The sequence below is a fragment of the Myxocyprinus asiaticus genome, chromosome 33, assembly GCF_019703515.2.
Source record: "Myxocyprinus asiaticus isolate MX2 ecotype Aquarium Trade chromosome 33, UBuf_Myxa_2, whole genome shotgun sequence".
NCBI classification, from domain to species: domain Eukaryota; kingdom Metazoa; phylum Chordata; class Actinopteri; order Cypriniformes; family Catostomidae; genus Myxocyprinus; species Myxocyprinus asiaticus.
In genome coordinates, this window is record NC_059376.1 from 44,055,054 (window position 1) to 44,080,173 (window position 25,120).

At 39.1% G+C, this 25,120-nt stretch overlaps 1 protein-coding gene across 1 annotated transcript in view; it reads right to left on the reverse strand.

The window, feature by feature from the left end:
- Positions 1–648: 648 nt before the first annotated feature.
- Positions 649–25,120, reverse strand: part of LOC127423836 (dmX-like protein 1) — a 58,367-nt gene continuing 33,895 nt past the window's right edge. The window contains 20 exon segments of the mRNA XM_051668466.1: positions 649–2,524; positions 6,664–6,881; positions 6,976–7,028; positions 7,110–7,201; positions 9,528–9,605; positions 9,732–9,859; positions 9,948–10,008; positions 10,123–10,264; positions 12,205–12,326; positions 12,410–12,496; positions 15,037–15,090; positions 15,345–15,462; positions 15,572–15,773; positions 15,847–15,932; positions 16,020–16,153; positions 16,240–16,415; positions 19,811–20,053; positions 20,164–20,276; positions 22,157–22,233; positions 22,320–22,508. Coding sequence (XP_051524426.1) covers positions 2,300–2,524; positions 6,664–6,881; positions 6,976–7,028; positions 7,110–7,201; positions 9,528–9,605; positions 9,732–9,859; positions 9,948–10,008; positions 10,123–10,264; positions 12,205–12,326; positions 12,410–12,496; positions 15,037–15,090; positions 15,345–15,462; positions 15,572–15,773; positions 15,847–15,932; positions 16,020–16,153; positions 16,240–16,415; positions 19,811–20,053; positions 20,164–20,276; positions 22,157–22,233; positions 22,320–22,508 — 2,598 coding nt within the window. The 3' untranslated portion in view covers positions 649–2,299.

Consider the following 25,120-nt stretch of genomic DNA (forward strand, 5'->3'; position numbering starts at 1 on the left):
TCTGTCTTTAAACCCTCCAAAAACTGACCCCATTGACTTCCATTGTAAGTGTCTCACTGGAACACACATTTGTGCTTTTATTAAAGAAAAGGAGGGACGAGTCGAAATTAATTTTTGTGGTAATCAACATTATGATACAAATGCTGATGATTGAGCTGAACTTGTATTGAACCCGGAATATTCCTTTAAATCATATTTTTTTTTTCTGTCAGATTTAAAAGGTACTGTTCACCCAAAAAGGAATATTCTGTCATCATTTACTCACCCTCATGCCATCATGATTTTTAGAAGAATATTTCAGCTCTGTAGGTCCATACAATGCAAGTGAATGGTGACCAGAACTTTGAAGCTCCAAAAAGCACATAAAGGCAGCATAAAAGTAATCCATGTCTTCTGAAGTGATATGATAGCTGTGGGTGAGAAACAGATCAATATTTAAGTCCTATTTACTCTAAATCTCCACTTTAACTTTTAGATGTGAAAGTGAAACTAAACAGGCACCACATGTGACTTTCAGATGTAAAAGTGAAAACGGAGATTTAGAGTAAAAAAAGCACTTAAATATTAATCTGTTTCTCACCCACACCTATCATATCACTTCAGAAGACGTGGATTAAACCACTGGAGTCTTATGGATTACTTTTATGCTGCTTTTATGTACTTTTTGGAGCTTCAAAGTTCTGGTCACCATTCACTTGCATTGTATGGACCTACAGAGCTGAAATATTCTTCTAAAAATCTTCATTTGTGTTCTGCAGAAGAAAGAAAGTCACACACATCTGGGATGACATGAGGGTGAGTAAATGATGAGGGAATTTTCATTTTTTGGGTGAACTGTCCCTTTAACATGCAGTTCGTTAATTCACTATTAATTTACTATCAGACATTGATTGTAATCTCGTTGTCATGGAGATGAACACTAATGCAGGTGTAACTCATTAATACTGTACAATTTGCTAATTTCTAACAAACTTGCACTGTGTGACAGTTTGTGTAGTAAAAGCTGATAGGAAACCCTTTAATAAAACAGAGAAATGAGAAGACGTTGCTTAAGGTTGATTTATTTTCTTATTACATGGTATGATTTACAAGAATCTTTATACTCATTATAAAATTAGATTCATTTGTGTGTATTCACATTAGAGAGGTTAAAGGGCAGACAGCCAGATAATCGACACATAATAACTACAGCTGATGCATTATTCCAGTTGTCAAACAACTAACCAAATAAACCGGTTGATGAGGAGAGAGAAAAACAATGTGACTTTCATCAGATAAAAACCTCTTCCAGCACAAATGAAAACGCTTGCAGAGTTTGTGCTCGCAGGTAAAAGAAACGAGTAAAAAATGAACCCTAAAAACAAACAATCTGCAGAACCCTTCATGATTATAAATATTCCTTAAATTTAACACAGATATTTTCATACAGAATTATTTAATCATGATCTCAGTCAAGTCTCTTATCAACCATATTTACATCCCAAAAATAAAAGTAGCTGTAATCTTCATTCCAGTTATTCACAGTGATGTAAATCAAGCTTATATGAACACATGAACGGATCGTTGTGCTACGGCTGATGCTTCATTCACTCTCCAAGGCAAATCACATGTACTGATGACATCATCACTGAAACTGAACCTCTGGAGTCCATCAAGCTCTTTCACTCTTTATTCAGATGGACTCTAGTATGGAATGACGTTCCAGCTCCACACAAACAAAGTGCTTAATATGGAGAAATATCATGTGATTTAACGGGTACACGTACATATTTTTTCGGCTGAAATGAAGGTTTTTAAAAACTTTCCATTCCAATATCTCAGTACCTGCGTTAATGCACTGCTCACGTCACTAAATCTAAATAATACTGTTTATGGTGGCAATATACAATACTTTTCTATATAATTATTATAATTAGAGGAACTACCACACGTAGTTTTACATGACCTTTATGTTCCAAGCCACTTCTGCTTCACTTAAATGAGTCCAGTTTAACCAGTGAGGTCACACTGGTGACCGGTGAGATCCGAGAGTTTTATGGTTATTAGGTAGAAATATAAGGACACTTATCACTATATTTAAATGTATATCACAATCACAACACTGCTTAGTTTGGCTAGTTAAGGTTTAACTGATAAAATCATATTAACTCGCTGTATAAGAAATGGAACAGTGAATACATATGAGGGCGACTCCAGGACTGTTTCCCTGTATTATCTGATGGATTGGAGCCGTGACGTTTGCGTTACGTGGCTCGTATTGCTTGTCTTACCGTGTGCAAAGGTAGTAAAGGTGAATGTGCTACATGATGAACTTCACTTCACTCTGCAGGCTGTTGCTGTACGTGCTCATGACGTCCGGCAGAACACGCATCTTCATGGTTCCGTCCGCGCCGCAGGAGAACATGTGATTGGCTGGAGCCGTTTCGATCTGCATGACGCCCGTGCCGAGGTTTCTGAAGATGGACTGACGGGCGTGTTCGTTACTGAAGGTGTGTAACAGACTCTGAGTCGACATACTCCAAACCTGACAGATTCAACACAAACAAACAACATTAACACACACACACACACACACACACACACACACACACACGTTCTGTCATCCGTTACATTAATGTCACACATCAAATGAGCCCCATTCTACACTTCTAATTCAATTCTTAATATAATATAGGTGTATTATATAGCGGCGTTTCTTTAACTTCAGGCATTTTTATGTCGATTTTTATTTAAACAAACAGATGTCAACTATTTTCTTTTCGTGATATGAAGTTTACATTAAAACTGACATGAAAACTTTTCAATATGAAAAATATCTTTGAAAAATGAAGTCATTGCATTAACAGTACTTTTGTTTTGTTTTTTTGGGATGCAATTTCATATGTTTGTTGATTTAAGCTGTGAATGTTTCAACTGAAAACACTTTCAGCAAAATGTTATCATTAAAAATACAATCACAAATATTCACCAGTTTAATTTCATCTTTATTATTCGACAGATCATTTTTAGTCCAGCAGGTTACAACAGAACTAAATGCACTTTAGATTTTATTTTCTCCAAAAAACACCAAATATCAAGAAGAACTCCGACAACACCTGTTTGTCACTAAACACTGCAGAATATTCCTGATCCATGAGATCATTGTGTGTAATGTCTTTTAATTTTGAGGTAATTTGATCTAATATTTAATCATTTTTAAAATGTTGTAGATTTATGTAGCTAATGAGAATTCTTTAACCCTTTTGTGTCAATTTAAAAAAGTTACTCAGACAAAAATCAAACGTCAAAACAACTGCCATTATAATATTATATATTAATATTATTTTCCACTTTCAATGAGTTCATTTTGTTAACCAACATCAGTCCTGATCATAACTACCAAATATTCATTCATTTTCAGGATTTTAACCCTTTAAATGCCAATTTGTTTACATAATGCCACTGTTGTTTTTTACACACACACACACATTTCTCAATACACACATACACAACACACTCTGACATCCATACCAACACACACACACACACAATTTTAGCTGCATTGTTTATTAAATTGTCCTGCAGTGCTCTATAATACAGCAAACAGAGAATAGGGGAAAAGCTTGTATTTGCTCCATAGGCTAAACATGAGAAAAATGGCGCCATCTGGTGGAAAATATAAAAATAATAATTTTGAAGCCAAGGCTCCGGAATGAAAGCATAATATCATAGAATTCATGATTTTATGCTTTAATGGCACTGGGATCAAATATTGCAGTTTTAATGGGTTTCAATGGGGACATTTTTGTCCTGAAGGTCCTGAGTGTAACTATTTTGTGTACACAGTGTATTATAGATGTATTATAGGAACTGAGGTTCAAATATAAAAAAAAAAAAAAAATACACACCTTTGGCTAAATGTATGCCGTTGGCATTAACACAGCCAAAATGATCGAAAAAACAAAAATGAAAAAGACAAAAATGTCCCGAAGGTCACACAAGGGTTAAAATATCTCATTTATTTCAAGATAAAAGACTTATTTGTTATTTTCAGTTTTGTTCCAGGAGATTAAATCAAAAGTTATCCAATAATTGTCCAATAATGAAAGGATTGTATTTGGGGTAAAAAGGGCTAAAGCCCCCATAAAACACAATGTTTTTCTGAAGTGCTTATTTTGAATAAGCATCATCTTAATTTGTACTCAAAAAGCATCTTACTGTCTCAAAAGTATTTGCCTAAGTTGACAGATTGTATCCAATAACTATTGCCCCGATATCTACACGATATCACTGTGAATTTTATTCAAAACAACCTGTTATCTATTTTCACACAAATTATGTTCCCCCATCAATATTCAATAAAACCAAGTGTTAACCAAGTGGATAAAAGTGTCAGTGAAGAGCATGAAATATGAGACCAAGACAAATCAAGAGAAATATCACTGTTTATTAGCTTCAATTACAATCAAGCTGTCATTTTAGTTAAGTGGGAAAATATGATTTAAATGTATTTAGGACACATTAAATGTTATCAATGAAATTAGCCTCAGCAAGAAAAAGGAGTCGGTTTATTTGTCATTTCCATCAGTGTCATTTCCAGCACAGAATTCTATTAAACACCATAAAATGGAAATGAATTTTCATGACTTGAATGACATAAATCTCCTGTGATGCATGAACACACACGGACATTGATAATAGAATAAATTAAATCAACTAGTGAGTGTGTGAAACATGTTTTAATGAGACTTCACTGTCTAGAACTGCTAAAAGTGCCTGAAGCTGAAGAAACACCCAGATCATGTTTTATATACTGTATGTACAGTGCATTCATAAAGTATTCACACCCCTTCATTTTATTCACACTTTGTTATGTTGCAGCCGTATGCTAAAATGCTTTAAATTATTTTATTTTTCACATCAATCTACACTCCATACCCCATAATGACAAAGCAAAAACCAGATTTCTGATAACTTTGCAAATTGATTAAAAAGAAAAAACTGAAATATCACATTGACAGTATTCAGACCCTTTGCTATGACACTTGAGCTCAGGTGCATCCCATTTCTCTGGATCATCTTTGAGATGTTTCTACACTTTGATTGGAGTCCACCTGTGGCAAATTCTATTGATTGGACATGATTTGGAAAGGCACACACCTGTCTATATAAGGTCTTACAGCTGAAAATGCATATCAGAGCAAAAACCAAGCCATGAGGTCAAAGGAACACCTGCAGAGCTCAGAGACAGGACTGTGTCGAGGCACAGATCTGAGGAAGAATACAAAAACATTTCGGCTGCATTGAAGGTTCCCAAGAGCACAGTGGCCTCCATAATTCTTAAATGGTTGTTCCAAACTTCTTCCAGGACTCTTCCTAGAGCCGGCCGCCCGGCCAAACTGAGCAATCGGGGGAGAAGGGCCTTGGTAAGAGAGGTGACCAAGAACCCGATGGTCACTCTGGTTGAGCTCCAGAGATCATGTGTGGAGATGAGAGAAACTTGCAGAAGGACAACCATCACTGCAACACTCCACCGATCTGGGCTTATGGCAGAGTGGCCAGACAGAAGCCTCTTCTCAGTGCAAGACACATAAAAAAGCACCTAAAGGACTCTCAGACTGTGAGAAACAAGATTCTCTGGTCTGATGAAATGAAGATTGAACTGTTTGTCCTCAATTCCAAGTGTCATGTCTAGAGGAAACCAGGCACCGCTCATCACCTGCACAATACCATCCCAACGGTGAAGCATGGTGGTGGCAGCATCATGCTGTGGGGGTGTTTTTCAGCGGCAGGGACTGGGGGACTGGTCAGGGATGAAGGAAAGCTGAATGCAGCAAAATACAGAGATATCCTTAATGAAAACCTGGTCCAGAGTGCTCAGAACCTCAGACTGGGCCGAAGGTTCACCTTCCAACAGGACAATGACCCTAAACACACAGCCAAGACAACACAATTGTGGCTTAGGGACAACTCTGTGAATGTCCTTGAGTGGCCCAGCCAGAGCCCGGACTTGAACCCAATCGAACATCTCTGGAGAGATCTGAAAATGTCTATCCACCGACGGTCCCCATCCAACCTGACAGAGCTTGAGAGGATCTGCAGAGAAGAATGGCAGAAAATCCCCAAATCCAGGTGTGCAAAGCTTGTCGCATCATACCCAAAAAGACTTGAGGCTGTAATCGCTGCCAAAGGTGCTTCAACTAAGTACTGAGTTAAGAGTCTGAATACTGTCAATGTGATATTTCAGTTTGATCTTTTTAATAAATTTGCGAAGTTATTAAAAATCTGTTTTTGCTTTGTCATTATGGGGTATGGAGTGTAGATTGATGTGAAAAATAAAATAATTTAAAGCATTTTAGCATACGGCTGCAACATAACAAAATGTGAATAAAATGAAGGGGTGTGAACACTTTATGGATGCACTGTATAAAAAAGTCCTTTTTAGGACCATTATAATTTTTTGACCTTGTGAAATTTATTTCCCCCCAAAATTCTCTGAGAATGGAACATGTACGCGTTGTGCTATGAATTGCATTCTGACACAATTGTAAATAAAACAATGCACAAAATTAAGCTTGTGTATTTAGAAGTGTCTGCGTTCATGTACTTTTGTAGCATCAGTTTTTGCCTCAATTCTATCAGGTAAATCACAAAGTAAACTAACAGTGTTGTGATCAGACTCACCTTGATGCTGCCTTCAGCAGAACCGCTGATGAAACAGCTCTCAGTGGCGTTCACGGCGAGAGCTTTAACAGGTGAATCGTGAGCTTGAAAACTCTGTCGCTGGACTTTCTGACTGAGATCCAGAACGCTGATCCAGCCCCTCCGACCGCCGCTGATCAACAGCTGCTGTTTGGAAGCTAACGCCAGAACCATCGCACCAGACTCGTGACAGCAGAAGCCTGACATCACACACAAGAGATTGAGTGATTCACACAGAATGAAACGTGTGTGTGTGTGTGTGTGTGTGTGTGTGTGTGTGAGATGCGGACTCACCACAAACTAAACTGTTCGCTGGAGTGAGCAGAGTATCCCACAGACAAACGTTTCTGTCCCAACAGAAGAATGAACTTCAGTGACTGTGTTAGCATGAGATTTACCATACACACGTGTGTGTTTGTACACTGTACCTGTTGTCTGTTGACAGGCCTGCGGTCGCGATGAGAGACGATGATCCCACAAACACAAAGTCATTGGCTGTTTTATTATGACACTGAAGCGTCTGGAACACAAGAACAACATGTTCATAAACTTCAGAGAAAACCGAAGATCTGAGCAGATGTGACATCTCACCCCAGAACAGAACATCACCGTCTGACTCTATACATCAACACTGTTCATGGGTGATGTTCTGTATTTCTGAGGGAAACAGGATATTGAATGAGAAATAAATGTAGGTGGGACAAGATCTGATCCATGTTGAACTGTCATGTTAAGGGAAAAAAACAGCTCATGATTGAATTGTTAAGACTGTTTTGACAGAAATAACAAGCATACAGGTGTTTCTTCAACGTCAAGTCTCATTAAAACATGTTTCACACTCTCACTAGTTGATTTAATTTATTCTATTATCAATGTCCGCGTGTGTTCATGCGTCACAGGAGATTTATGTCATTCAAGTCATGAAAATTCATTTCCATTTTATGGTGTTTAATAGAATTCTGTGCTGGAAATGACATTAACGTTTTTCAAATAAACCGACTCCTTTTTCTTGCTGAGGCTAATTTCATTGATAACATTTAATGTGTCCTAAATACATTTAAATCATATTTTCCTACTTAACTAAAATGACAGCTTGATTGTAAATGAAGCTAATAAACAGTGATATTTCTCTTGATTTGTCTTGGTCTCATATCTCATATGACACTTTTATCCACTTGGTTAACAACTACACTAACTGTTGAACAAAAATTTATTAGGGTGAAATTGGAAATGACGTAATTGTTGAAAACATTCTAGAAATCATTTTCACATTTAAATGGTTTCTGTTTATTTCACTCTTTTTTTTAGATGATCAGAGTTTTAAACAGGCAATAATTTGTATTTTTATAATGTTATAATATAATTTGCATAGTTTAATATTGATAGTCTGGGCCAAGAATAAAACTAGACATCCAACATCAAATCTAGACATAAAAGGTGTTTTAAAAATACCAATAATAAATGATGACGGCCTGGTAAAAATGAGACGAGCGTGACTGCTGTGTGCATTTTTAATACCTTTTTTTGATTTGCAACTAGTAGCACCGAATAAACATGCAAAAAAAAAAAAAAAAAAGAAAAAGAAAAAAAAAAAATTTGAAGAGCAAATCATTTTCCAAAAATGTATGTCCTCATATGGGAACAGCAGCTCTAAGTTGTGAAATTTTAAATAATATCAAGCTATAGATTATTTGTGTGTCCAGTAGAGTTGATATTCATGTTTCTGAGACGTTACAGACATTACAGCTGATTTTCTATAAAGTTGTTTTGAACAATGTGTTTTGGGAAAAGCACAAATAAAAAAACTACACTTATAAAAACTATTACTTTTATATTACAATGTAATGTACTTTTATTACTCAATGTTTTCTCATTGCACTGTCAAACACACAAGTGATAGTGCTGAAGCATTTTACCAATCAGAAATTAGCATAATTAATTCAGATTCAGAATAATGTTCAACATCATCCAATCACTGTCAACCATGTTAAAATAAAATGATACATTATAAATTCTGAATCTATGTACTGATTAGCATTGTCACATGTCTGTCAAACATGTTGAGTGATCCAAACATCATCTGCAGCCTGAAACTGAACTTTTGATCAGATTTTAGGAGTGAATGCACTTAACTGCATAGAGAGCTATAGGATGCTCCCTTGCTCCCTATTTAGTGAATGAGTCAACCTCCAGTGTGCTGTCTGTCTGCACTGGTCTCAGAACAGTTTGACATGCACCTTATTTTCATCCTAACTCCATATAAAGCCTCTGAAAGACACATTTATCAGCTTTTGCATGAATACATTTATTCTCAATGTGAAAACAGTAAACAGAGGATTTCAATAAGTATGACTAAATGTCCTCGCAGGAGGTCACTGTGTTTAACTGTGTGATGTTTCGCAATAAAATCAATGACATTTTTAAAATGGCACATTGGATGAAACTAGAGATGTTACTCTTTTGACTCAAACAGGTTTCAGTGTTAAAACTTAATGATGTTTCATACCAGATGTAGTTTTGTTGGCGTCTCTCATGAAGACAAACTTCACTGAGATCTGCGCCATGTTGTTTTGTCACATGACTCGGTGCGTCAAACCCTTTAATGACAGCCCAGAGTGTCCTGAACTGAGATCAGTCTGTTAAAATGTAATTAAATTATGCGTAGCGTATATTGAAGACAAAACACAATGTATGCACACAAGGACGCGGGGTCACACGAGGAAAAGAAAAAGTTCTGTTCATCTGTTCGTTTGTATAAAAATCAACCCGTGACATGAAATTGACAAAGTTGAAGAAACATCCATCCATAAGTGCAGATATAAAGTGAGACAAACAGTTGGATGTACCAGGTATGGTTTGGGTGCGTTTCCACTGGTGCTGGTCTGCCACAGACTGAGTGCTCCGTCAGCATCAACAACTCCAAACTACACAAACAACACAAGAGCTGCTGTTACACACTCCTTTCACAGTCAGAATGTTGTACAGCGCACGCACACTCACACATGCTCACTCACGCGTGCGCACACACAAACAAGCACAGATGCGCACACCTTATTGCCCTGATGACTGAAACGGATTCTGGTGACTGTGGAGTTTCCTGGACTCCTGAAGCAGGTGATCTGCTGTGAGTGACCCCATTCAAACATCCGCACGCTCCCGTCCTGAGCTCCTGTCAGATCTACACACACAGTGTAATTTCATCCAGCAGCTCTGACACGCACAGTAACAAGTGTTTTTGTGTTTGACAGTAGATAAAGATCACGTACAGTATGGCAGTGTGGGGTGTGACGTCATCCGTCTCACATTACTAATGTTTCTCTTGATGAGCTGCATTGAGAAAGAAAAGGGCATAAAACTGAGTATACATTTCTTTTAGAAGTGTTTCTAGATTATATGACAGAGGGTCAGCTGGTCATGTGACCGTCAGTGTATTCTGCTCACCACTGCAGCTCCTCGACCCGTCTGCAGGCCGCCCAGCCAGGGCATGTTGATGGGTGTGCCAGGGCTGCTGTGGGTGTACGGCGTGGTGCCGTGTAACGTGCTGACATCATCTTGAGAGTGAACAACCAGGAAATCATCTCCCCTGTCACACAACACAGATTTCACTTCAGTGTATTAACTGAAATTCAAATATGCACTTCCTCTGCAGAAAGAGCAAGAGTTTATTGGGTTTTTTATAATGCCAAAGGCTGCAGACAGATCTACAGTAAATCAGTGGCCCTGTTCACACCTGATGAGTGATGCGATCACAAGTGGACACATCACCGTTTACACCTGCTCGTAATATGCGTCCCTGTTAACCACTTGTGTTGGTATTATCGAGGGTAGGGTCTCTGATGTCGTTATGAAATCAATCAATATGTCAGTGTGTTACTGCATGATAATAATGAACAAAAAGTAAAAAAGGGGAGACATTTTTTTTTTCTCTTGATTACACTGTCGTTTAATCTAAGCACTAACGTGATTTTATTTTCTCCCCTTTTTCTCCCCAATCTGGAATGCCCAATTCCCAATGCACTCTAAGTCCTCGTGGTGGCGTAGTGACTCGCCCCAATCCGGGTGGTGGAGGATGAATCTCAGTTGCCTCCGCGTCTGAGACAGTCAATCCGTGCATCTTATCACGTGACTTGTTGAGCGCGTTACCGCGGAGACATACCACGCGTGGAGGCTTCACGCTATTCTCCGCGACATCTACGCACAACTCACCACGCGCCCCACCGAGAGCGAGAACCCTATTATAGCGACCACGAGGAGGTTACCCTATGTGACTCTACCCTCCCTAGCAACCGGGACAATTTTGGTTGCTTAATAGACCTGGCTGGAGTCACTCAGCACGCCCTGGATTCGAACTCACGACTCCAGGTGTGATAGTCAGCGTCTTTACTTGCTGAGATACCCAGACCCCCGCAACAATTGTCATTTATTTTAGTGGAGTACCTGTATTAACTGAGCTTCAGATGTGTGTGTTGCTCATCTGCATCTCTGCATGTTGATATCAGACACACTGAAGATGATCCGTCAAGACAGTATGTGCTTCTTTAAATTCTACAATCGGACAGTTATTTCCTTTTAAAACTGCACGTAACCAGCAAAGTTTAACCTCTTGTTGTAGCGCAGAAGTTGATTGACAGGTGAGTAGGCGGTGCTTCGCTGCTGTTTGAACACATTCAGTGAGCGTTTACACTACTAACCCAACGTGCTCACAAGCGTTTTTGATCACCTCTGAATGTGGTTGAAGTGGACAATTATCCCGTTAACACCTGTCTTTAGTGTCATCCTGTTTCAAATGGGTCGCACAAAACCTCTCCAACTCTGCATACCGGTACCGGATCCATGGGAGCAGCCGGGAGTGTTTAATAAGTTTAGGATTACAAAATAAAAACCCCTGGATGCACAAGTCAGTATGTGGTACCATTTGAAAGCTTAGAATCTGAACTTTTCAAAGAACTCTCATCACTTTTGCATTTATTTTACATGAAATCACAAGATAAGACCTGAAAGCCTCTGTGTCGCAAATGAGCGCCACCTTTTGGTAATGATGTAGAAATATAAATATGAAAGTGTTTCATATAACACATATATAGACATGTCATACACCGATCAGCCACAACATTAAAAGCACCTGTCTAATATTGTGTAGGTCCCCCTCGTGCCGCCAAAACAGTGCCAACCCGCATCTCAGAACAGCATTCAGAGATTATATTCTTCTCAGCACAATTGTACAGAGTGGTTATCTGAGTTACCGTAGACTTTATCAGTTCAAACCAGTCTGGCCATTCTCTGTTGACCTCTCTCATCAACAAGGTGTTTCCATCCACAGAACTGCTGCTCACTGGATGTTTTTTGTTTTTGGCACCATTCGGAGTAAATTCTAGCGACTGTTGTGTGTGAAAATCCCAGAAATACTCAATCCAGCCCAAGTCTGTGTGCTTGTTTGGGTGAATAATCCAATGTTTTGTCTCAGAAGTCAACTTTGGCCCGCGGGCACTGGTTTGGGCATCTCTGGTATAGAGTGTGTCTTACCCTTCGACCTCTGTCTCTGCCTCATCATCGATCCACGTCAGAATCTGTGTGGCGAGGATGGAGGACACATCCAGCTCCTGTATGTCATGTGTGGATGCAATCACTAAACAGTTATGATTGGCCTGAAAAACAGAGAGCGACTGGTTATAATTCAGCCCCTCCACAGAGAACACACAGATCAGATGAGCGGTTCACTTCAACACACCTTACTGATGGCGAATGCCATGATGATGTCAGACTCTTTGTGGATAATGCGAGCTTTTCCTCCAGGAAACCCCAGATGAGACTCAATCTGTGGACAGATCACACCTCACTGTCACATACCTGACATTTACCTCATGAATACTGCTAACAAATATCTGAATGAGGGGCCACAGTGTCAACACAAAGGTCAGAGGTCATTTATTTGCATTCTGGAGTAGAATATATCATATGATGTGCTGGTCGGAGACTCTTTAAAAGGCTTTTCTGTCATAAGTATAAATGTGGAAATAATGTGATAATGTTCAGTTCAGTCACTCATGTTCAGTATTTACATTTCAAATACGTAAAGTCAGTATGGAGTAACATTAGCAAACTAAGAAACATGTATTAAGATAGTAAACAGGGTCAATTTTGCACCAATCCAATACCTGGATCAGATTCGGCTCGGAAACTGATGTTTTCAACCGGTTCGAGTATCTGTTCGACAAACCCGATTCAAATCCGATACCGTGTGTTAGTCATTGTCATTACCGCCAAGCTCCAAAAATGGTACAAAAGAACCGTAAAAGCACCATTAAAGTAGTCCATCTGATGCATGCATTTTATTTAAAGTCTCTTGAAAACATACAATAGGTTTAAGGTGATTAAGACAGAATGTGTCTCTTTCCTGAGCGGTATGATGGCTGTGTGGTCTCATGGTGTTTATACTCGCGTACTATTGTTTGTACAGATGAACGTGGTACATTCAGGAGTTTGGAAATTGCTCCCAAGGATGAACCAGACTTGTGGAGGTCCACAATTTAGTTTCTGAGGTCTTGGCAGATTTCTTTTGATTTTCCCATGATGTCAAGCAAAGAGGCTCTGAGTTTGAAGGCCTTAAAATACATCCTCATGTACACCTCCAATTCAGTACACCTCCTATCAGAAGATAATTGGCTAATTGTCTAAAGGCTTGACATCATTTTCTGGAATTTTCCAAGCTGCTTAAAGGCACAGTTAACTTAGTGTATGTAAACGTCTGACCCACTGGAATTGTGATATAGTCAGTTAAAAGTGAAACAATCTGTCTGTAAACAATTGTTGGAAAAATTACTCATGTCATGCACAAAGTAGATGTCCTAAATGACTCGCCAAAACTATAGTTTGCTTATATTAAATATGTGGAGTGATTAAAAAATGAGTTTTAATGACTTCAACCTAAGTGTATGTAAACTTCTGACTTCAACTGTAATTTTCTGCATATAAATTCTGATAAAACAGAGGTTGTTATAATTGGTCATGATTTAAAAAAAAAAAAAAAGTCAGATTTAGTCAGCACTTTGTCAGATGGTCCCAAATATTCAGCATGTGGTGAGAAATCTGGGCGTCTACTTTGATGAAAATAGAAATTTTGAATATCATGTCAGGAAGTTGGTTAAGTCTTTTCTCCCAATTTGGAACGCCCAATTCCCACTACTTAGTAGGTCCTTGTGGTGGCACGGTTACTCACCTCAATCCGGGTGGCGGAGGACAAGTCTCAGTTGCCTCCGCTTCTGAGACCGTCAATCCGCGCATCTTATCACGTGACTCGTTGTGCATGACACCGCGGAGACTCACAGCATGTGGAGGCTCATGCTACTCTCCACGATCCACGCACAACTTACCACACGCCCCATTGAGAGCGAGAACCACTAATCACGACCACGAGGAGGTTACCCCATGTGACTCTACCCTCCCTAGCAACCGGGCCAATTTGGTTGCTTAGGAGACCTGACTGGAGTCACTCAGCACACCCTGGATTCAAACTCGCGACTCCAGGTGTGATAGTCAGCGTCTTTACTCGCTGAGCTACCCACGACCCCCTCAGTCTTGTTTTTATCAGTTAAGGAAAATTTCCAAGGTGAGACATGTTTTGAATTTTAGGGATACAGAGAAGCTTATTCATGCTTTTATTTAGTCTCGCCTCGATTACTGTAATGTCCTGTTTTCAATTTTAAATCAACACACTTTAACATGGCTACACTAAGTGCAAAATGCTAGGAACTAGGTCTTTTAATCATATAACTCCTGTTTTAGCTTCTTTAGCTTCATTTTAGGGTTGATTTTAAGATTGTATTAATTACATATAAAGCACTACATGGTTTGGCGCCAGATTATTTAGCAGAACTTTTAAGACCTTATGAAACAGTAGGATCTCTTAGATCTTGTTGTGAACTGTTGGCTGTTCCAAGATCCAGATGTAAAACTAAATGTGATAGAGCATTTGTAGGGAACGCCCCTCGATTATGGAACAGCCTGCCCTGAGATATTAGATCTGCTGAATCTGTGTCTGTTTTTAAGTTTTGTTTAAAAACTCATTTGTATAAATTGCTTTTATTCCTATGTGAATGTGTTTTAAGGAGTGTGTTTTTGATATTATGTTTGTGAAGCACTTTGTGCTTAAATCACTAAAAGGTGCTATAAAAATAACGTTATTATTATTATCCGTATCGGCCAATACTGAGTTTAGGTATCGGAAGAGAAAAAAATAGTATCAGTGCATCCCTATTTAACACAATGCCTGTTCAAGAGTCTTCAGGACTGTTCAAATGAAAATCACATGAATGGATGAATATGAGAACATTGAGAATAACAACTGTCTGCAGATACCTGCGTTTGGTTGGGCTCCACCAGCTCAGAATATTTCATATTGTCAGTGACATCCTGATTTAAGATTATGATGACACATGCAAGTCAATCACACACATCACAATACACAATTAGATGGTTAATTGCCAAACAAATTACAACAGATACAACACAAGTTACTAGAACATTAAGCGTGTTAACTGCATATCAGATGCAAGTGACAGTTACAGACGAGATCAAAGGGATGAAAAACAGAAACAGAACCTGAAAGTGAGTGTTTAGTGATATCAGAGAATACTGAAAGAGTTTTGATCACGCAGCTCAAATACCTCATTCTGATCTCGTTTCTTAGTGAAGATGTTTCGTATGAACGTCTCCTGAATCTCTTCCTGTTTGATCAGATATTGCCACAGACGTTTAACGGGCAGAGCTGAACGCCGTCGAGACCTGAGACCGCAACAACATTTAACACACTCAGAACAGACAATCACTGCACAACAACGTGTAACTTTACCAGAGACTACATGAATTACTGCAAACACAGAACATGTTTCACTTGAAAGGTGTATTGGAGGGCTCAAACAGGGCTTTGTGTCGCAGCAGGGCTGGTCCGGAAGAAACGTTCCCCTCCAGCAGCTGTGTGGAGATGTACTGTGACGGAGGACCTCCGAAAATCTCCAGCCTCTTGAGTAAGAGCTGCTCCCAGCGCTGGAGAGTCTTCAGAGCCGCGTGACACAGTGGCGAACACACGGGCAGATCTGAGACATAGTTCAGTTAGGAGACAGGAAACAGAGCTGACGTGCTGCAGATTTAATGCGGACATGAGGTTACCTAAGAGGTCATGACCTGCTGTTGGGTAGAAGGTTTTGAGGTTCATCAGCATCATCTGCACCAGAGCCAGACGCATCAGACACCAGCTGCACAGAAGGACATGAAGAACATCAGAACGCCTCTTAGAACAGGTGCAGCTCATCACATGGCCACAGGAGCTCTCACACACACACCTGTAAGAGTTATTGTTGGAATGTTCTTCCTGCGGAGAATTCAGATCAAAAGCATCTTCATCATCTTCATCATCACTGCTCTGGCTTTCCTCAGAGTTGTACTCCACTTGACTGGCAGACGGAGGCATATACGGCTGCAAGCGGGACAATCACAGGAGTTTACACACATCAATACTTCCATTATACATTAAGAAAAAAACAATACACAAACAACGAAAACCTTTGCGATGAAGTAATCCCAGATGCTGAATTCAGGTGGCACGAATCGCTCTTTAAAGACAGATGTTTCCTGCTCCATCATGACTCTGGGACTGATGGGACTGTCAGGAACTTCTCTGGAGTTACTGCGTGATGAGCGCAGCCGAAAACGTCTCTGCTTCTGCTCTGCATCCTCCACTAAAACACACAAGCAGAGAGCATCCATCTCTAGAACTGCTGGTTTAATAGCATTTGTGCATATCTTAAGTCAGCAAGACACCAATCAGTGATGTCAAACAGGAACATATGCCATACTTTACTAGGAAACAGCACCAGCACTGAGCTAAATCTTAACAAAAGAGTTTAAAGTCAACATGAAAAGACATTTGCAACACATTTCACTGTAATGTGAAGCATTTCAGTGTGAAACAGGATATTTTATGGGACAAAAAAAAATGTAGGAAGGGGCTTGATATTATCAATCAGGGGCCAGATTCATGAAAATGTTCTCAAGAAGTTCTTAGGATACTAAATTTCTGCCCTAGACTATGTATATTGGGTGATGGGGCAGTTATTAAAGTAGATGACAAATATACAAAACTAGTGTAATGATTCAAACTAGTCCAAACTAGTATAATGATCGGCAGACAGATAATTCTTAGATTGAACACCATTCATTCAAGTTAAACAAACACCATTCATTCAAGTTAAACAAACACCATTCATTCAAGTTAAGAGTTAAATGAACACCATTCATTCATTTTAAACGAACACCATTCATTCACGTTAAACGAACACCATTCATTCACGTTAAACGAACACCATTCATTCACGTTAAACGAACACCATTCATTCACGTTAAACGAACACCATTCATTCAAGTTAAGAGTTAAACGAACACCATTCATTCATTTTAAACGAACACCATTCATTCACGTTAAACGAACACCATTCATTCACGTTAAACGAACACCATTCATTCACTTTAAACGAACACCATTCATTCACTTTAAACGAACACCATTCATTCACGTTAAACGAACACCATTCATTCACGTTAAACGAACACCATTCATTCACGTTAAACGAACACCATTCATTCACGTTAAACGAACACCATTCATTCACGTTAAACGAACACCATTCATTCAAGTTAAGAGTTAAACGAACACCATTCATTCATTTTAAACAAACACCATTCATTCAAGTTAAACAAACACCATTCATTCACGTTAGACGAACACCATTCAGAGTTAAACGAACACCATTCATTCACTTTAAACGAACACCATTCATTCACGTTAAACGAACACCATTCATTCACGTTAAACGAACACCATTCATTCAAATTAAACGAACACCATTCATTCAAGTTAAACGAACACCATTCATTCAAGTTAAACGAACACCATTCATTCACGTTAAGAGTTAAACGAACACCATTCATTCATTTTAAACAAACACCATTCATTCAAGTTAAACGAACACCATTCATTCACGTTAGACGAACACCATTCATTCACGTTAGACGAACACCATTCATTCACGTTAAGAGTTAAACGAACACCATTCATTCAAATTAAACGAACACCATTCATTCAAGTTAAACGAACACCATTCATTCACGTTAAGAGTTAAACGAACACCATTCATTCAAATTAAACGAACACCATTCATTCAAGTTAAACGAACACCATTCATTCACGTTAAGAGTTAAACGAACACCATTCATTCACGTTAGACGAACACCATTCATTCACTTTAAACGAACACCATTCATTCACGTTAAGAGTTAAACGAACACCATTCATTCACTTTAAACGAACACCATTCATTCACGTTAAGAGTTAAACGAACACCATTCATTCACTTTAAACGAACACCATTCATTCACGTTAGACGAACACCATTCATTCACGTTAGACGAACACCATTCATTCACGTTAGACGAACACCATTCATTCACGTTAGACGAACACCATTCATTCACGTTAGACGAACACCATTCAAGTCATTTACAGTATTTTTTGTAATAACAATATAATTATCTGTACTTAAGCTTTTATTTTATCATTCTTTTAAAGATAATTATTCTGTGTTTTAGAGGTGTATGACTACATTCTAAGAATTAATATATGTTACAAGTAAAAGATTTCATGGAATTATAGGGAGATTTCTTGTAGAATTACAGTAATAGATGTTAATTATGGTAAAGCTAATTACTATTTTTTAATTTTTAATTATTTTTTTTTTTTTTTTTTTTTTTACAGTTTATCTATGTCTTCAATCCAACAGTTTTTTTCTGTTTTTCAACAGACATTTTATGGCACCCCTGCTGCCAGAAAATTACCATTTGTTTTTTTTTACAATTGTTTTGTTTTTATTACAGTGTAGGTCAGGCCTATTCAACTGGCAGCCTGCAAATTTTCAGTGGCCCATGTGAGGTTGTCAGTTATTCCTCCTAAACTGCTTTTCTCACGGTAAAAAATACATGCATATCACTATTATATACTGTATGTACTATTATTTTCAGTAAGACTCAAACACACACCCTGTGCTGTCAATCATTCAGTTTTAAAATCAGAGAGGCGTCATTCAGAGGTTTTGCTACACATAATCAGACGCAATTGATGCAATGGGAGGATAAAAGAAATAAAATCACTGACAACTGACAAGCATGAGTTCAGAGACACAGATAAGTTCTACTTATTAATTTGGTCACAAAAAAAATTCCATTTAAAAGAACACAAAAGTAACAAACTTCAAGTTCAGTGTCATTGTTCATTAAAATACTGTAATGCTTGGTATTGATAAGGAGACATAAATGATTGTTATATATCTGTAGCAAGAGCTCGTACAAAGAGGCTTTTTGTTTTTATTCTACTCTCGCAATGTGACTGGTGATCTTGTGATCTTGTCAACATAATTATTTCACTGCACAACACTTCACTTCTCTTGTTTCTCTCCCCAAATCCTCACTTATATCTCCCGTTCTGTTTTCATTGGGCCGATTTAAAACGTAACTTTCTTACCTTTGCTTCACTTCCAATCCCTAAAATCCTCTACTGTGGGAATGTTTCAAAAGTCGAGAAACACAATAGATACATTATTTTATTTAGCTGTCAAAATGACTGCAGGCATTTGATCTGTCAATGTTTTTGAAATTCTTTAAATGACAATAAATGCTTGGTCCTGATGAAAAAAAAAACAAGTTCTGATTAGAATGGACTGTCAAGTACCGTTCACACAACTGGAACAATGTGCCTCTTTATGCAACAAGACTGTAACTGTATTGAAGACTTGCGTGAAGATCTGTTGTTTACTCTCTCTGTTACAAACCAATTCTGAAAGCATGTTTAATTGATTTTGTATGTGTAAAATTTATACGACATCATATAACTGTTTTCTGTAGACAAAATATTCTGACTCGGCACACATGCCCTAAAGAAAATTTGGCCAACTTGTGGATGAAGTTGAATAGCTCTGAGCTAGATGATTTCAGGTGAAAAGAAGGTTCCCGGCACATCGTTACAACATTCTTTGGAGTCATTTTGATTTCAACTCTGGCAGATATTTTGTAAAGATATAAGCACCTGTGGGTGAACTGGGCTTCTCCAGGACAGGAATACGAGCGCCTCCTCCAAACACGGCCACCCAGAGTTTGCTGTTGAGCCGGTGAGCTGCAATCCGGAACAGCTCGTGTGTGGAGTGAGTGGCCAGACCATGAACAAACAGACTGAGGAAGACTGCGGTGAGAACCTCACACAGGAGCACTGGCAGACCGGGCTGGTTCTCCTCTCCTGAAGAGGTCAGCAGCCGCATCAGAGCGCTCACTCCTGCACACACACACACACACACACACACACACACACACACACACACACACACATCAGTCACCAGTCTCAGGATGTTAATCAGCTCTGTGTTCAGACACACACTGGTTTACCAGGCCACTGCGCAGGAGACGTGTTGGGCAGGACGGTCTCCTCCATACTGACGCTCTTCTGATGGGTAATCAGAACACTCTGATAGGTGACGCCCGTGAACGGATTTACATGACTGATGAGGAAACAAGAAATATCAGAATTTACACCTTAATGATCAAACAATCAACATGAAGAAACAATTGAAGACTTCAAATCATACTTTAAAGTGATAGATCACTCAAAACTGTTCATTCTGTCATCATTTCCTCACCATCTTGTTGTTCCAAACCCATATGACTTGCTTTACAATAGCATTTAGTGTCACTGACCAAATATCTAACATGGCATGACGCATCTTGACGTGGCAAGTTTGAGACTGCAAACTAGCTGGGAGAGCTTTGGCAGAGGGGAAAATTTGCATAGAATAACAATTTGGATCTGTTTCTCTCAAACTCTCATATGACTTCAGAAGACTTGGAATATGGAGCACAAGCCATATGGACTATTTTGATAATACTGTCATGGTGCATTTATGGTGTTTTTTGACCATTTTGATCATGACAACCCCTGGAAAAAAGGCTTTGACATTTAGCCTAACATCTCCCCTTGTGTTCCACAGGAGGAGGAAAGTCATTTGGGGGTTGGAGCGACAAGAGGGTGAATAAATGATGACAGAATTACAATGCAAGGCTTTTTAAGACCTGAACAAATAAAATTAATTCTGCATGTCCAAACCAGAGCAAACCAACACAATCTGAAACTAAATCATGAAACTCCCTCGTGTTTGGAGAGTGTGCAACAGTGCTGTGTCTTCACTTTGAAGTATGCAGCGCATGCAGATGATGTATTAATTTAATCACAGCCTTTTGCATCCTGGGTATCTCAGCGAGTATTTACGCTGACTACCACACCTGGAGTCGCGTGTTCGAATCCAGGGTGTGCTGTGTGACTCCAGCCAAGTCTCCTAAGCAACCAAATTGGCCCGGTTGCTAGGGAGGGTTGAGTCACATGGGGTAACCTCCTCGTGGTCGTGATTAGTGGTTCTCGCTCTCAATGGGGCGTGTGGTAAGTTGTGCGTGGATCACGGAGAGTAACATGAACCTCCACATGCTGTGAGTCTCTGCGGTGTCATGCACAACGAGTCACGTGATAAGATGCGCGGATTGACGGCCTCAGAAGCGGAGGCAACTGAGACTTGTCCTCCGCCACCCGGATTGAGGTGAGTGGGAATTGGGCAGAGAAAATGGGATAAAAATAAAAAAATAATCGGTTTAATAATCACATTAGGCCATATGGCGATTCCTTTCTTTCTGTCCTAAATTTAAGACCTCTTCAAATGATAATCAAGACTTTTTTTTATACCATTTAAAATATGCAAGTCTTTTTATGGACTTATTATGTGGAAAACATTGAATTTACAACATTTCAAGACCCGTGGGAACCCTGTTTAATCAATCGGGAATTTTTTTTAACATATTTTTTCTAAATGTTTCAGACACTCTTGATTAAAGTGCAAATCAGTCAGTGCAAATTAATCTGCCAAGACAGAGTATGAACGTGCAAACAGGCCACACAAAACCTCACACTTAGCCTATTTGTCCAAAAAGTCTGCTCGCTCTAAAAATGTCACACATCGGGCCAGGGCGAGCACATGTCATGTGACTGTCACATTCAGAGGTCAATCAGTCATTATAAGACTCAAATATTTACACTCATCAGTCTCTAAGCCATTATGAGTCGAGCAAGAAGCAAACGTTCAAATGGAGAAAAGGTGTCAGTAACATAAAATTAAAATCATAAAATCAGTGAGAAATAGACCAAAAGTAGGTCACTAAAGCTGTGTGCACACTGCACATAAGTGATTTGCAAGCGCATAATGCTTTGAAATCTGATTTCACGTGTCATCATGCTGTTCAAACTACAAACAACTATATGCCAAAGGATGATTTTTGCTCGTCTGAAACTCAAGAGAATGTATGTGTGTGCTTTCTGCTCATGTTCCTGTGTGCTCACCTGTAACTGTGTCCATCACAGAGACACTGATAAATGCAGGCAGAGAGGGAAGCTGCCAGTGTGTGCATCACATAGATCTGTCACAACACAAAGACACATTACTGAGATGTCACAACTATAATGACATCATCATACTGTCCAAGTCACATCAAACCGTCTGTACCTCATTATTGATGACATCAGGGTGTGGCGGCGAGTCCAGTGTGTTGATCGTGTGCAGTATGTCGTGGGTGAGATTGGTCAGGTGCACTATGGGATTGGCCACCACAGTTTTAGAGCTCGCGCTCCAGGCGAGCAGAAGAGGGACTGAGGCGAGCGGTTGAGGGGGAACACACATCTGAACACTGTCATCCTGATAAAACACACAGAGGAACACTCAGAGCAAACGCATGGATAATTCCTACAGTCAAATGAAATATTCCTGGACAGATGATCAGCAGCACTTAACAGCAGATCATCAGGAGACACACACACACACTAAGAACATCACAGCACACCGTCAGTTTAACATGTAATCTCAGGTTGACATTTTAATATATCCTCGCATGTTGGAAAAGACTCCGTTTACACCTGGTATTATTTTTCACAATTCCTGACATTTAATCATAGAAAACATTCCCTGTCTTAGGTCAGTAAGGATCACTACTTTATTTTAAGAATGTGAAATGTCAGAATAATAGTAGAGAGAATGATTTATTTCAGCTTTTATTTCTTTCATCACATTCCCAGTGGGTCAGAAGTTTACATACACTTTGTTAGTATTTGGTAGCATTGCCTTTAAATTGTTTAACTTGGGTCAGATATTTTGGGTATCCTTCCACAAGCTTCTCACAATAAGTTGCTGGAATTTTGTCCCATTCCTCCAGACAGAACTGGTGTAACTGAGTCAGGTTTGTAGGCCTCCTTGCTCACACACGCTTTTTCAGTTCTGTCCACAAATGTTCTATCAGATTGAGATCAGGGCTTTGTGATGGACACTCCAATACCTTGACTTTGTTGTGCTTAAGCCATTTTGCCACAACTTTGGAGGTATGCTTGGGGTCACTGTACATTTGGAAGACCCATTTGTGACTGAGCTTTAACTTCCTGTCTGATGTCTTGAGATGTTGCTTCAATATATCCACATAATTTTCCTTCCTCATGATGTCATCTATTTTGTGAAGTGCACCAGTCCCTCCTGCAGCAAAGCACCCCCACAACATGATGCTGCCACCCCCATGCTTCATGGTTGGGATGGTGTTCTTCGGCTTGCAAGCCTCACCGTTTTCCCTCCAAACATAACGATGGTCATTATGGCCAAACAGTTCAATTTTTGTTTCATCAGACCAGAGGACATTTCTCTAAAAAGTAAGATCTTTGTCCCCATGTGCACTTGCAAACTGTAGTCTGGCTTTTTTATGGCAGTTTTGGAGCAGTGGCTTCTTCCTTGCTGAGCAGCCTTTCAGGTTATGTTGATATAGGACTCGTTTTGCTGTGGATATAGATACTTGTCTACCTGTTTCCTCCAGCATCTTCACAAGGTCCTTTGCTGTTGTTCTGGGATTGATTTGCACTTTTTGCACCAAACTACGTTCATCTCTAGGAGACAGAATGTGTCTCCTTCCTGAGCGGTATGATGGCTGTGTGGTCCCATGGTGTTTATACTTGTGTACTATTGTTTGTACAGATGAACGTGGTACATTCAGGCATTTGGAAATTGCTCCCAAGGATGAACCAGACTTGTGGAGGTCCACAATTTTTTTTTCTGAGGTCTTGTCTGATTTCTTTAGATTTTCCCATGATGTCAAGCAAGAGACACTAAGTTTGAAGGTAGGCCTTAAAATACATCCACAGGTACACCTCCAATTCAGTACACCTCCTATCAGAAGCTAATTGGCTAATTGTCTAAAGGCTTGACATCATTTTCTGGAATTTTCCAAGCTGCTTAAAGGCACAGTTAACTTAGTGTATGTAAACTTCTGACCCACTGGAATTGTGATATAGTCAATTAAAAGTGAAACAATCTGTCTGTAAACAATTGTTGGAAAAATTACTCTTGTCATGCACAAAGTAGATGTCCTAAACAACTTGCCAAAACGATAGTTTGCTAATATGACAGCTGTGGACTGATTAAAAAATGAGTTTTAATGACTTCAACCTAAGTGTATGTAAACTTCTGACTTCAAGTGTGTGTGCACACACACACACACACACACACACACACACACACACACACTCACAAGAGTTCACAGAACATCTTCAGTAAGAATGATGTCAACATGAAGAGATTTTGTGATGTGCTCTTTTAAAATATGTCAGAAGTCTCAATCGGTCATTTTTGGAAAAATGTGAAATTGTCAAACACTTGATTTTTTAGTGTAACTGGCAATATCATCAACAACTTTCACCTAACAGTACATTTACACCAATAAAGTTATCCGATGTCAATTGTTTGTTAGCTTACATAAATGTAGAGAAGAGGAAATGGCTTAAATTTTAAATATCACTGTAAGAGTTGTGACAACAGATACGGAGTTTCAAAGAATTTAACCACTTCGATGTCAGTGAATGCGCAGCAACTCCATCAACAGTGTGTGTGTGTGTGTGTGTGTGTGTGTGTGTGTGTGTGTGTGTGTGCAGGTGCATGCCTAAGTGAAAACACTAGAACATGTTTTATGTTACTCTCCCTGCGGAAGGCTCATGCCGAATCGCGTAGGAGAGCTGTATTAACTTTTGTATTTAGCCATGAGATAATAAAGGCTTTTTAATTAATAAGAGTGCCATGGTTATCCAGCTTTTTGTTTTTGTTTTAAGTGTGCTTTGTGAGCCCGCATTGATGATATATAGATACTGAATGATTTAATATGCGCATGTGTGCACTGAACATGCAAGAGTAGTTCACTGCATTATATTTTTTTAACTTCAACTGTTCTTTATGTCTTAATTTAATGTATGCTTGAATAAATCCAGAGATTCAGTCAATAA